Source organism: Zophobas morio, unplaced genomic scaffold (assembly GCF_036711695.1).
Source record: "Zophobas morio isolate AGI-343-1 ecotype UQ-CSIRO unplaced genomic scaffold, CSIRO_AGI_Zmor_V1 ptg000014l, whole genome shotgun sequence".
Lineage (NCBI taxonomy): Eukaryota > Metazoa > Arthropoda > Insecta > Coleoptera > Tenebrionidae > Zophobas > Zophobas morio.
Window position 1 is genome coordinate 23,675,451 of NW_026972119.1, and position 15,145 is coordinate 23,690,595.

The 15,145-nt window shown below is 35.2% G+C and overlaps 1 protein-coding gene across 1 annotated transcript in view; it reads right to left on the reverse strand.

Annotated features, from left to right (window-relative positions):
• Nucleotides 1-3,819: 3,819 nt before the first annotated feature.
• LOC135128678 (programmed cell death protein 2-like) overlaps nucleotides 3,820-15,145 on the reverse strand; it is a 28,301-nt gene continuing 16,975 nt past the window's right edge. Inside the window, exon 4 of the mRNA XM_064055685.1 lies at nucleotides 3,820-5,047. Coding sequence (XP_063911755.1) covers nucleotides 4,326-5,047 — 722 coding nt within the window. The 3' untranslated portion in view covers nucleotides 3,820-4,325. The remainder of the gene's footprint in view (nucleotides 5,048-15,145) is intronic.

The following is a 15,145-nucleotide window of genomic DNA, read 5'->3' on the forward strand; positions in this document are numbered from 1 at the left end:
GCTTATATTTTTTCGTGCCTACCGAAACTAACTTTTGTAGTCAATTATGGAAATTTAGGAGAAAATGTTTTGTTGACAGTGCCACGATGCGACACTTGGTGGTGAGTGAGTCGTGAAAAGAATTTTGCGCACACTTTGCACACAATTTTTTCTGCAACAGTGACAGTTTGTTAAAAATGGACAAGAAAATCGTTCGTTGTTTGTATGTAAATGCGACTCGTTGACATTTGTTTATTTTTTAAACAAGTTTTTTTGTAATATGTATTTTTTTATTAAAAACATCAAAATAAATGTAGTTATTTTTGACAGCCTTAGTTGGCAGCTATGCAAGTATACAAGTTACTGTCGAATGTTGGCACGAGTTCGGACAAATGTCAAATCTGACGTTAAATAAAGAAGAAAGAAATAAGATTTGTGTTATCGTTCCACGGTTATGAAGTCAGGAATACCAATCCTTAAATTTTTTAAGAGTTTGGGGAATTTTGTGGTGGTTGGAACAACAAATGTCAGATTGTAGCATTTCAAGTCTACTTGTTTTAAATATCGTATGATTTTTTTAAACTGGACATTAGGGGCGGCTTTGGAAACAAAAGATCTGAAAGATGTAGGGCGTAGTTTAATTGGTTTAACCTCAATTTATCTCAATGACAGTAACATTCATATAAAAAATAGTTAAACTACGCTCTACGTCTTTCACATCTTCTGTTTCCAAAGCCTTCCCTGATGCCACATTTAAAAAAAATTGACCATTTTAAACGTGTTTTAAGTTTCTAAAAATAAAAAAATCATCACAATTGAGATGGGGTGGGTGGGCGGGGTTTATTTTTCTTAATGTGCATAGTATCCTTTGAACAACACGATACTCAAAAACATGTTTTTAATTTATTGTAAAAAAATAAGTATTTTGCAGTTAAGCTCCGCCCTTCTTTGATAACGGCGAATAAAAAAATCATCACAATTGAGATCGGGCGGGTGGGCGGGCTTACATTTTGTCTTTGTGTTTTAATATGTGTAGACTTCTTTTCACGACATGAAACTTAAAACATGTTTAAAATGGAAAATTTGGAAATATCGATTTTGCACTTTGGCTCCGCCCTAAAAAAATAAAGGGCGGGTGGGCGGGGCTAGTACTTACTAAGATAAGACTGATTTTTCTAAATGTTTTTTTTTTGTTAAAGGTTTTTCGTTGTAGATCTACAATTTAAAAACCATGTTGATGCTCTGATATAGATATAACTTTTCACTACAGGATAGATATAAGAATGCAGAATTAATTCGAAAATTTTATAAAAATTGAAAAGGAGGAAAATCGGTCTGTAATTTTCAACTTTAGACTTCAAGACAAGGCAGACCTTAAAACTTTTAGAGATATTTTTTTTTACTCCACAATTTTTGTACAAAAAAATAAATGTTATCAAATCGATCTTAGAAGTCATTTTTATTGAATTTTTCTCAGAATAAAATGGAAAAAACGCATTTTGATACAAAAAAATTTAAATTGTTCGTCTAAAATACAGGGCTTTCATTAATGTTTGATATCTAGTAGGTCATAGAGTTTTAAAATCAGTTGGTACTTCCTGTGCATGACTGCGCCCTGCTTAACCTAAAATTCGAATCCACCAAATACCAGAATAATGTCACATAATAAAAAAAAAAACTCGTCAAATGTGCTTTGCAATTTATTAAAAAAAAGTTGGCAGTATCGTTATTTTTGACTGGTGTTATTTAATATGTTCGTTTGTCGATATGTGTTATCAGCACTGACATTGATTTACATAACCTCAAACTATAAATACTGACACTTCTCGTACGAAAATGATACAAATGGCCAATGCTGCAATCCAAAGCACACTTGACAAGTTTTTTTTTATATCATAAATTTGGCAGTTGACAGTAGTACGAATCTACAAACAAAACCCTGTAAAAATGCCAGAGTTTCTAGAAGGTTGTATTTTTAAAAATAATTATCCCAGCGCCTCCACCATTTTTTCCTAATGTTAAGTTCCTTAAATCGGGTTATTTTTGTTGTGAATTTTCTCAAAATACGAATTCGTGTTTATTTTACATGGTGGAAAATATGTGCGAATTCTATAGTGTGATCTTTCAGTTGGTAATCAACGAAATTTTGCTTGAAACTGGTAAGCCTGTCACCTCACCTAACTTCATATTGTCAAAATTGACATGGTTGACAATGACATTTAATTTAATGAAAATTTGACATTGATTATTTTTAAAATGTCATAACCTAACTTTCTTGAGCACTTGAGTGACATCGTCAAGCATGTGGACCAGGTTCGGCAATAGGTCCAAGAAAAATTTCCCAGAATTGGTTAATTGTATTGCCAACTCAAACAATATTTGTTGATGATGCAACATTACTTTGTCTAAAGTATATTATTTCCAGTAAAATTCGCTAACACACGTGTTAAGAAAATGGCCGTCATTTATTTAGTGTCATAAATGTCCATTTGACAATCAGGTATATCATACAGTTTTATATTTTTTTTCTTTTATTAGGTTTGACGACTTGCCAAAATAGAATTAAATTTTCATCTCACGGTAAATAAAAAAGAAAAAGGGGTGGGTGGGCGGGGCCACTTTAAAGTTTTTTTTTTAATTAGATTGACCACTTGACAAAATAGAATTCAATTTTATTTCACAGTAAATAAAATAAGCCAATGATATCCAAAATTGGAGGTGCGTGGGGTTAATTTTACCTTTTCGGTCTATATTCTACTGTTTATCAACATAAAATCCACTTTTCATCCAATAAAACGAGCGATCAAAAAGAAAATCGGCTGGGTGGGCGGGGCCACTTTGTAGTTTTTTTTTTTTTGATTTGATCCTTTAAAACAATTTTGGGGGACTTTGGTGTTTTATCTTTTGAAAATTCTGACCTGACCTGTTTTTGAGTTAATTTTGGGACCCCGTTTTTTTTTTTTTGAAAAATTGAAAACAATATTGAGGTTCTAGGTATTCAAGTTTGGAAAGAATTTGAAAGTGCTTTGGAGCCTCTAGTGTCTTTTCTTATAATAATTTAATTAAATTTCTTAAAACATACGTCATTTGCTAAAATCAGTTTTACTTAGCAGGTACTAGCCCCGCCCACCCACCCTCATTTTTTTTAGAGAATATCTCATCTGCCAAAGTCAGTCTTATCTTGACAGACACTAGCCCCGCCCACCCACCCTCTCTTTTCTTAGGGGGTATGTCATTGCCAAAATCAGTTGGAAACATTACGAACTTACTTACATGCACAAGGCAGGAATTTTGAAAATCTTCTCTAGTGTTTAGTTGGTTATGCTTTAATGGATTTTTCTTTTGTTGGTATTGGCTACTACCCCGCCCACCCACCCTCTCTTTTCTTGGAAAGTATCTCATTTGCCAAAATCAGTTTTATCTTAGCAAGTACTAGCCCCGCCCACCCACCCTCACTTTTCTTAGAGAATACCTCATCTGCCAAAGTCAGTCTTATCTTGGCAGCTACTAGCCCCGCCCACCCACCCTCTCTTTTCTTAGGGGGTATGTCATTGCCAAAATCAGTTGGAAACATTACGAACTTACTTACATGCACATGGCAGGAATTTTGAACGTCTTCTCTAGTGTTTAGTTGGTTATGTTTTAATGGATTTTTCTTTAGTTGGTATTGATGGTGTTTGACACAAACATAACCTGTTGTATGTTATATGTTGTAAGAACAGACATGCCGTTTCTGTCAAATGATATTCCAACGCCTACTCTGAGTGATTTTTTAATTGAACACGAAAAGATTTATACAATTTTGAATTTTCTCACAACCTGATCAACAAATACTGTTTGAGTTGGCAATAGAATCACTTTTCCAATTCTGCGAAATTCTTCTTGCCAAACTTGATTCAAAGTTTTGGCGCTATGTCACTTTTATTTAAACTCTCGGGAAAGTTAGGTTATGACATCTCAATTTGGCAGTTCTACCAATCTCAAACAAGCAAAATTGACGTTTTTTTTTCAAATTATTGAAACCATATCTTGACTAAACAACTACGTTTTTACTTAAAAGATGGTAAACATAAAAAATACACATTCTTAAGGCTGTTGCAGAAAATTTTCCTAATTCGTTTCGTTTCATACTTACGTGTCGCATCGATGCACTAATCTCAAAACAGAATAAGCGTCTGGAACCAAATCTAAAACGCCTACAAAACCCCAATTTTTTATTCAAGTTTATTTCTATAATCAGCAGCAAATGGCGCCTCTAATTGACTATCAATTCGAGATTGTACGAAAACCAATTGCCTACTCAGAGTAAATACAAGCTGTGTGATGTATATTTATTGCGTGAATATTCAATAAACCTCGGTTTGCACGACCACAGTCTCATACTTGAGATTCGTGTCGGTCGACCAGCAGCTCTGCCGACACGTAAACACTAAAACAGTACCAAATTCCAGTCTTGAAGAATTATTGGCATCCCCGATCAGCCTCAATTTCGGGATAATCGTGGGCAGAATTTGGAATTCGAACACCACCTCCCCCTGACAATAACTACACATATTCTGGAACCCCTGCAACGGGTACAAAAGCAGGGGCGAGTTGTTATCGCGGTGGTACCTCAGGATCTGGCTGGGGTTCATCTGGACCTTGGACAGGAAGTGGTGGAACATCTTGTCGCCGTGGGCCGGGTGGCTCTTCTCGTATTTCTCGTAGGTGTTGTCGGTGATCTGCGCGGAGGCACCGTCGTTGTCGGGGCTGAGGAGGTTCAGGTCGTCTTCGGTTTTCTGTTGGTACTCCTGGAGGAGCTCCTTGACGTGTCTGTCGCTGATGGTGGACGCGCCCGAGGTCTCCTCCCAGACGGTCATGAAAGAGGGAACGAATTGCAAGAGGGAGGACTTTCTTGGATCGGAATGGATGCTTTGGCAGAGGTCCTGGGGGAGCGGAGCGGCTTCCTGGAGGAGGGCGACGATGTCGTGCTGCGGCATGATGGGGCTGTCGATGGTGACCACTTCGCCCTCGTCGCCTTCGATCTCGGCGGTGGCGGAGGGGGAGTGTAGACGGCCGACGGCACCACCTGCGAACAAAATTAGAATTATTATTATTACTGTTATTATTATTGACATGCTGATTCCAAAAATATAGCATGTTGATGACCACGGAGCAACATTTTCGAAAGAATCAGTACGAAATGCGAAATTTTGAAAATTTCTAAAAATTTCGATATTTCACCGGTCGATTTCGGAAAAACGGTTGCACTTTTCAAAGAAACGATGCTGGAAATGAGTTCTAGAGCTCGAAATCTACAAGAAAATGTGTTTGGTTAAGTTTCGAAAATGTCAAAATTTGGCCGAGATTTGAAGAAGGGGGGACCATTGGAAAATTTTCACTTTCAAAAAGTTGTGTAAAAATTATGAAAAAATTCAGAGACATAGATCTCGACATGCTGATTCCAAAAATATACAATGTTGATGGTCACGGAGTAACATTTTCGAAATAATCGATGGGAAAGGCGAATTTTTGAAGATTTCTAAAATTTTCGATATTTCAACGATCGATTCCGGAACAACGGTTGCAGTTATCAAAGAAACGATGCCGGAAGTGAGTTCTAGAGCTCGAAATCTACAAGAAAATGTGTTTAGTTAAGTTTCGAAAATGTCAAAATTTGGCCGAAATTTGAAGAAGGGGGGACCATTGGAAAATTTTCACTTTTAAAAAAGTTGTCTAAAAATTGTGAAAAAATTCAGGGACGTAGATCTCGACATACTGATTCCAAAAATATACAATGTCGATGGTCACGGAGTAACATTTTCGAAATAATCGGTAGGAAAGGCGAATTTTTGAAGATTTCTAAAATTTTCGATATTTCAACGGTCGATTCCGGAAAAACGGTTGCACTTATAAAAGAAACGATACCGGAAGTGAGTTCTAGAGCTCGAAATCTACAAGAAAATGTGTTTAGTTAAGTTTAGAAAATGTCAAAATTTGGCCGAAATTTGAAAAATGGGGGACCATTGGAAAATTTTCACTTTTAAAAAAGTTGTCTAAAAATTGTGAAAAAATTCAGGGACGTAGATCTCGACATGCTGATTCCAAAAATATACAATGTTGATGGTCACGGAGCAACATTTTCGAAAGAATCGGTACTAAATGCGAATTTTTGAAGATTTCTACAATTTTCGATATTTTAACGGTCGAGTCCGGAAAAACGGTTGCACTTATAAAAGAAACGATACCGGAAGTGAGTTCTAGAGCTCGAAATCTACAAGAAAATGTGCTTAGTTGAGTTTCGAAAATGTCAAAATTTGGCCGAAATTTGAAGAAGGGGGGACCATTGGAAAATTTTCACTTTTAAAAAAGTTGTCTAAAAATTGTGAAAAAATTCAGGGACGTAGATCTCGACATACTGATTCCAAAAATATACAATGTCGATGGTCACGGAGTAACATTTTCGAAATAATCGGTAGGAAATGCGAATTTTTGAAGATTTCTAAAATTTTCGATATTTCAACGGTCGGTTCCGGAAAAACGGTTGCAGTTATCAAAGAAACGATGCCGGAAGTGAGTTCTAGAGCTCGAAATCAACAAGAAAATGTGTTTACTTAAGTTTCGAAAATGTCAAAATTTGGCCGAAATTTGAAGAAGGGGGGACCATTGGAAGTTTTTCACTTTTAAAAAAGTTGTCTAAAAATTGTGAAAAAATTCAGGGACGTAGATCTCGACATGCTGATTCCAAAAATATAGCGTGTTGATGGCCACGGAGCAACATTTTCGAAAGAATCGGTATGAAATCCGAATTTTTTAAGATTTCTGAAATTTTCGATATTTCAACGATCGATTCCGGAAAAACGGTTGCACTTATCAAAGAAACGATTCTACAAGAAAATGTATTTAGTTAAGTTTAGAAAATGTCAAAATTTGGCCGAAAATTGAAGAAGGGGGGACCATTGGAAAATTTTCACTTTCAAAAAGTTGTCTAAAAATTATGAAAAAATTCAGAGACGTAGATCTCGACATGCTGATTCCAAAAATATACAATGTTGATGGTCACGGAGTAACATTTTCGAAATAATCGGTAGGAAAGACGAATTTTTAAAGATTTCTAAAATTTTCGATATTTCAACGGTCGATTCCGGAAAAACGGTTGCAGTTATCAAAGAAAGGATGCCGGAAGTGAGTTCCAGAGCTCGAAATCTACAAGAAAATGTGTTTAGTTAAGTTTCGAAAATGTCAAAATTTGGCCGAAATTTGAAGAAGGGGGAACCATTGGAAAATTTTCACTTTTAAAAAAGTTGTCTAAAAATTGTGAAAAAATTCAGGGACGTAGATCTCGACATGCTGATTCCAAAAATATACAATGTTGATGGTCACCGAGTAACATTTTCGAAATAATCGATAGGAAAGGCGAATTTTTGAAGATTTCTGAAATTTTCGATATTTCAACGGTCGATTACGGAAAAACGGTTGCAGTTTTCAAAGAAACGATGCCGGAAGTGAGTTCTAGAGCTCGAGATCTACAAGAAAATGTGTTTAGTTAATTTTCGAAAATGTCAAAATTTGGCCGAAATTTGAAGAAGGGGGGACCATTGGAAAATTTTCACTTTTAAAAAAGTTGTCTAAAAATTGTGAAAAAATTCAGAGACATAGATCTCGACATGCTGATTCCAAAAATATACAATGTTGATGGTCACGGAGTAACATTTTCGAAACAATCGGTAGAAAAGGCGAATTTTTGAAGATTTCTACAATTTTCGATATTTCAACGATCGATTCCGGAACAACGGTTGCAGTTATCAAAGAAACGATGCCGGAAGTGAGTTCTAGAGCTCGAAATCTACAAGAAAATGTCTTTAGTTAAGTTTCGAAAATGTCAAAATTTGGCCGAAATTTGAAGAAGGGGGGACCATTGGAAAATTTTCACTTTTAAAAAAGTTGTCTAAAAATTGTGAAAAAATTCAGGGACGTAGATCTCGACATGCTGATTACAAAAATACAGAATGTTGATGGTCACGGAGTAACATTTTCGAAATAATCGGCAGAAAAGGCGAATTTTTGAAGATTTCTAAAATTTTCGATATTTCAACGGTCGATTCCGGAACAACGGTTGCAGTTATCAAAGAAACGATGCCGGAAGTGAGTTCTAGAGCTCAAAATCTACAAGAAAATGTGTTCAGTTGAGTTTCGAAAATGTCAAAATTTGGCCGAAATTTGAAGAAGGGGGGACCATTGAAAAATTTTCACTTTTCAAAAAGTTGTCTAAAAATTGTGAAAAAATTCAGGGACGTAGACCTCGACATGCTGATTCCAAAAATATAGCGTGTTGATGGTCACGGAGCAAGATTTTCGAAAGAATCGGTATGAAATCCGAATTTTTTAAGATTTCTGAAATTTTCGATATTTCAACTATCGATTCCGGAACGACGGTTGCAGTTATCAAAGAAATGATGCCGCAAGTGAGTTCTAGAGCTCGAAATCTACAAGAAAATGTGTTTGGTTAAGTTTCGAAAATGTCAAAATTTGGCCGAGATTTGAAGAAGGGGGGACCATTGTAAAATTTTCACTTTCAAAAAGTTGTCTAAAAATTATGAAAAAATTCAGAGACATAGATCTCGACATGCTGATTCCAAAAATATACGATGTTGATGGTCACGGAGTAACATTTTCGAAATAATCGGTACGAAATGCGAATTTTTGAAGATTTCTAAAATTTTCGATATTTCAACGATCGATTCCGGAACAACGGTTGCAGTTATCAAAGAAACGATGCCGGAAGTGAGTTCTAGAGCTCGAAATCTACAAGAAAATGTGTTTAGTTAAGTTTCGAAAATGTCAAAATTTGTCCGAAATTTGAAGAAGGGGGGACCATTGGAAAATTTTTACTTTTAAAAAAGTTGTCTAAAAATTGTGAAAAAATTCAGGGACGTAGATCTCGACATGCTGATTCTAAAAATATACAATGTTGATGGTCACGGAGTAACATTTTCGAAATAATCGGTACGAAATGCGAATTTTTGAAGATTTCTACCATTTTCGGTAATTCAACGGTCGATTCCGGAAAAACGGTTGCACTTATAAAAGAAACGATACCGGAAATGAGTTCTACAGCTCGAAATCTACAAGAAAATGTGTTTGGTTAAGTTTCGAAAATGTCAAAATTTGGCCGAGATTTGAAGAAGGGGGGACAATTGGAAAATTTTCACTTTTAAAAAAGTTGTCTAAAAATTGTGAAAAAATTCAGGGACGTAGATCTCGACATGCTGATTACAAAAATATACAATGTTGATGGTCACGGAGTAACATTTTCGAAATAATCGGCAGAAAAGGCGAATTTTTGAAGATTTCTAAAATTTTCGATATTTCAACGGTCGATTCCGGAAAAACGGTTGCAGTTATCAAAGAAGCGATGCCGGAAGTGAGTTCTAGAGCTCGAAATATACAAGAAAATGTGTTTAGTTAAGTTTCGAAAATGTCAAAATTTGTCCGAAATTTGAAGAAGGGGGGACCATTGGAAAATTTTCACTTTTAAAAAAGTTGTCTAAAAATTGTGAAAAAATCCAGGGACGTAGATCTCGACATGCTGATTCCAAAAATATACAATGTTGATGGTCACGGAGTAACATTTTCGAAATAATCGATAGGAAAGGCGAATTTTTGAAGATTTCTAAAATTTTCGATATTTCAACGGTCGATTACGGAAAAACGGTTGCAGTTATCAAAGAAACGATGCCGGAAGTGAGTTCTAGAGCTCGAAATCTACAAGAAAATGTGTTTAGTTAAGTTTCGAAAATGTCAAAATTTGACCATTGGAAAATTTTCACTTTTAAAAAAGTTGTCTAAAAATTGTGAAAAAATTCAGGGACGTAGATCTCGACATGCTGATTACAAAAATATACAATGTTGATGGTCACGGAGTAACATTTTCGAAATAATCGGTACGAAATGCGAATTTTTGAAGATTTCTACAATTTTCGGTAATTCAACGGTCGATTCCGGTAAAACGGTTGCACTTATAAAAGAAACGATACCGGAAATGAGTTCTACAGCTCGAAATCTACAAGAAAATGTGTTTGGTTAAGTTTCGAAAATGTCAAAATTTGGCCGAGATTTGAAGAAGGGGGGACCATTGGAAAATTTTCACTTTCAAAAAGTTGTCTAAAAATTATGAAAAAATTCAGAGACATAGATCTCGACATGCTGATTCCAAAAATATACAATGTTGATGGTCACGGAGTAACATTTTCGAAATAATCGATGGGAAAGGCGAATTTTTGAAGATTTCTAAAATTTTCGATATTTCAACGATCGATTCCGGAACAACGGTTGCAGTTATCAAAGAAACGATGCCGGAAGTGAGTTCTAGAGCTCGAAATCTACAAGAAAATGTGTTTAGTTGAGTTTCGAAAATGTCAAAATTTGGCCGAAATTTGAAGAAGGGGGGACCATTGGAAAATTTTCACTTTTAAAAAAGTTGTCAAAAAATTGTGAAAAAATTCAGGGACGTAGATCTCGACATGCTGATTACAAAAATATAGTATGTTGATGGTCACGGAGCAACATTTTCGAAAGAATCGGTACTAAATGCGAATTTTTGAAGATTTCTACAATTTTCGATATTTCAACGGTCGATTCCGGAAAAACGGTTGCAGTTATCAAAGAAACGATGCCGGAAGTGAGTTCTAGAGCTCGAAATCTACAAGAAAATGTGTTCAGTTAAGTTTTGAAAATGTCAAAATTTGGCCGAAATTTGAAGAAGGGGGGACCATTGGAAAATTTTCACTTTTAAAAAAGTTGTCTAAAAATTGTGAAAAAATTCAGGGACGTAGATCTCGACATGCTGATTACAAAAATATAGTATGTTGATGGTCACGGAGCAACATTTTCGAAAGAATCGGTACTAAATGCGAATTTTTGAAGATTTCTACAATTTTCGATATTTCAACGGTCGATTCCGGAAAAACGGTTGCAGTTATCAAAGAAACGATGCCGGAAGTGAGTTCTAGAGCTCGAAATCTACAAGAAAATGTGTTTAGTCTTAACTAACAAACTTATTTCGAAAATGTCAAAATTTGGCCGAAATTTGAAGAAGGGGGGACAATTGGAAAATTTTCACTTTTAAAAAAGTTGTCTAAAAATTGTGAAAAAATTCAGGGACGTAGATCTCGACATGCTGATTACAAAAATATACAATGTTGATGGTCACGGAGTAACATTTTCGAAATAATCGGCAGAAAAGGCGAATTTTTGAAGATTTCTAAAATTTTCGATATTTCAACGGTCGATTCCGGAAAAACGGTTGCAGTTATCAAAGAAGCGATGCCGGAAGTGAGTTCTAGAGCTCGAAATATACAAGAAAATGTGTTTAGTTAAGTTTCGAAAATGTCAAAATTTGTCCGAAATTTGAAGAAGGGGGGACCATTGGAAAATTTTCACTTTTAAAAAAGTTGTCTAAAAATTGTGAAAAAATCCAGGGACGTAGATCTCGACATGCTGATTCCAAAAATATACAATGTTGATGGTCACGGAGTAACATTTTCGAAATAATCGATAGGAAAGGCGAATTTTTGAAGATTTCTAAAATTTTCGATATTTCAACGGTCGATTCCGGAAAAACGGTTGCAGTTATCAAAGAAACGATGCCGGAAGTGAGTTCTAGAGCTCGAAATCTACAAGAAAATGTGTTTAGTTAAGTTTCGAAAATGTCAAAATTTGACCATTGGAAAATTTTCACTTTTAAAAAAGTTGTCTAAAAATTGTGAAAAAATTCAGGGACGTAGATCTCGACATGCTGATTACAAAAATATACAATGTTGATGGTCACGGAGTAACATTTTCGAAATAATCGGTACGAAATGCGAATTTTTGAAGATTTCTACAATTTTCGGTAATTCAACGGTCGATTCCGGAAAAACGGTTGCACTTATAAAAGAAACGATACCGGAAATGAGTTCTACAGCTCGAAATCTACAAGAAAATGTGTTTGGTTAAGTTTCGAAAATGTCAAAATTTGGCCGAGATTTGAAGAAGGGGGGACCATTGGAAAATTTTCACTTTCAAAAAGTTGTCTAAAAATTATGAAAAAATTCAGAGACATAGATCTCGACATGCTGATTCCAAAAATATACAATGTTGATGGTCACGGAGTAACATTTTCGAAATAATCGATGGGAAAGGCGAATTTTTGAAGATTTCTAAAATTTTCGATATTTCAACGATCGATTCCGGAACAACGGTTGCAGTTATCAAAGAAACGATGCCGGAAGTGAGTTCTAGAGCTCGAAATATACAAGAAAATGTGTTTAGTTAAGTTTCGAAAATGTCAAAATTTGTCCGAAATTTGAAGAAGGGGGGACCATTGGAAAATTTTCACTTTTAAAAAAGTTGTCTAAAAATTGTGAAAAAATCCAGGGACGTAGATCTCGACATGCTGATTCCAAAAATATACAATGTTGATGGTCACGGAGTAACATTTTCGAAATAATCGATAGGAAAGGCGAATTTTTGAAGATTTCTAAAATTTTCGATATTTCAACGGTCGATTCCGGAAAAACGGTTGCAGTTATCAAAGAAGCGATGCCGGAAGTGAGTTCTAGAGCTCGAAATATACAAGAAAATGTGTTTAGTTAAGTTTCGAAAATGTCAAAATTTGTCCGAAATTTGAAGAAGGGGGGACCATTGGAAAATTTTCACTTTTAAAAAAGTTGTCTAAAAATTGTGAAAAAATCCAGGGACGTAGATCTCGACATGCTGATTCCAAAAATATACAATGTTGATGGTCACGGAGTAACATTTTCGAAATAATCGATAGGAAAGGCGAATTTTTGAAGATTTCTAAAATTTTCGATATTTCAACGGTCGATTCCGGAAAAACGGTTGCAGTTATCAAAGAAACGATGCCGGAAGTGAGTTCTAGAGCTCGAAATCTACAAGAAAATGTGTTTAGTTAAGTTTCGAAAATGTCAAAATTTGACCATTGGAAAATTTTCACTTTTAAAAAAGTTGTCTAAAAATTGTGAAAAAATTCAGGGACGTAGATCTCGACATGCTGATTACAAAAATATACAATGTTGATGGTCACGGAGTAACATTTTCGAAATAATCGGTACGAAATGCGAATTTTTGAAGATTTCTACAATTTTCGGTAATTCAACGGTCGATTCCGGAAAAACGGTTGCACTTATAAAAGAAACGATACCGGAAATGAGTTCTACAGCTCGAAATCTACAAGAAAATGTGTTTGGTTAAGTTTCGAAAATGTCAAAATTTGGCCGAGCTTTGAGGAAGGGGGGACCATTGGAAAATTTTCACTTTCAAAAAGTTGTCTAAAAATTATGAAAAAATTCAGAGACATAGATCTCGACATGCTGATTCCAAAAATATACAATGTTGATGGTCACGGAGTAACATTTTCGAAATAATCGATGGGAAAGGCGAATTTTTGAAGATTTCTAAAATTTTCGATATTTCAACGATCGATTCCGGAACAACGGTTGCAGTTATCAAAGAAACGATGCCGGAAGTGAGTTCTAGAGCTCGAAATATACAAGAAAATGTGTTTAGTTAAGTTTCGAAAATGTCAAAATTTGTCCGAAATTTGAAGAAGGGGGGACCATTGGAAAATTTTCACTTTTAAAAAAGTTGTCTAAAAATTGTGAAAAAATCCAGGGACGTAGATCTCGACATGCTGATTCCAAAAATATACAATGTTGATGGTCACGGAGTAACATTTTCGAAATAATCGATAGGAAAGGCGAATTTTTGAAGATTTCTAAAATTTTCGATATTTCAACGGTCGATTCCGGAAAAACGGTTGCAGTTATCAAAGAAACGATGCCGGAAGTGAGTTCTAGAGCTCGAAATCTACAAGAAAATGTGTTTAGTTAAGTTTCGAAAATGTCAAAATTTGACCATTGGAAAATTTTCACTTTTAAAAAAGTTGTCAAAAAATTGTGAAAAAATTCAGGGACGTAGATCTCGACATGCTGATTACAAAAATATAGTATGTTGATGGTCACGGAGCAACATTTTCGAAAGAATCGGTACTAAATGCGAATTTTTGAAGATTTCTACAATTTTCGATATTTCAACGGTCGATTCCGGAAAAACGGTTGCAGTTATCAAAGAAACGATGCCGGAAGTGAGTTCTAGAGCTCGAAATCTACAAGAAAATGTGTTTAGTCTTAACTAACAAACTTATTTCGAAAATGTCAAAATTTGGCCGAAATTTGAAGAAGGGGGGACAATCGGAAAATTTTCACTTTTAAAAAAGTTGTCTAAAAATTGTGAAAAAATTCAGGGACGTAGATCTCGACATGCTGATTACAAAAATACACAATGTTTATGGTCACGGAGTAACATTTTCGAAATAATCGGTAGGAAAGGCGAATTTTTGAAGATTTCTAAAATTTTCGATTTTCAACGGTCGATTCCGGAAAAACGGTTGCAGTTATCAAAGAAACGATGCCGGAAGTGAGGTCTAGAGCTCTAAATCTGCAAGAAAATGTGTTTAGTTAAGTTTTGAAAATGTCAAAATTTGGCCGAAATTTGAAGAAGGGGGGACCATTGGAAAATTTTCACTTTTAAAAAAGTTGTCTAAAAATTGTGAAAAAATTCAGGGACGTAGATCTCGACATGCTGATTCTAAAAATATACAATGTTGATGGTCACGGAGTAACATTTTCGAAATAATCGGTAGGAAAGACGAATTTTTGAAGATTTCTAAAATTTTCGATATTTCAACGGTCGATTCCGGAACAACGGTTGCAGTTATCAAAGAAATGATGCCGGAAGTGAGTTCTACAGCTCGAAATCTACAAGAAAATGTGTTTAATTGAGTTTTGAAAATGTCAAAATTTGTCCGAAATTTGAAGAAGGGGGGACCATTGGAAAATTTTCACTTTTAAAAAAGTTGTCTAAAAATTGTGAAAAAATTCAGGGACGTAGATCTCGACATGCTGATTACAAAAATATACAATGTTGATGGTCACGGAGTAACATTTTCGAAATAATCGGTACGAAATGCGAATTTTTGAAGATTTCTACAATTTTCGGTAATTCAACGGTCGATTCCGGAAAAACGGTTGCACTTATAAAAGAAACGATACCGGAAATGAGTTCTACAGCTCGAAATCTACAAGAAAATGTGTTTGGTTAAGTTTCGAAAATGTCAAAATTTGGC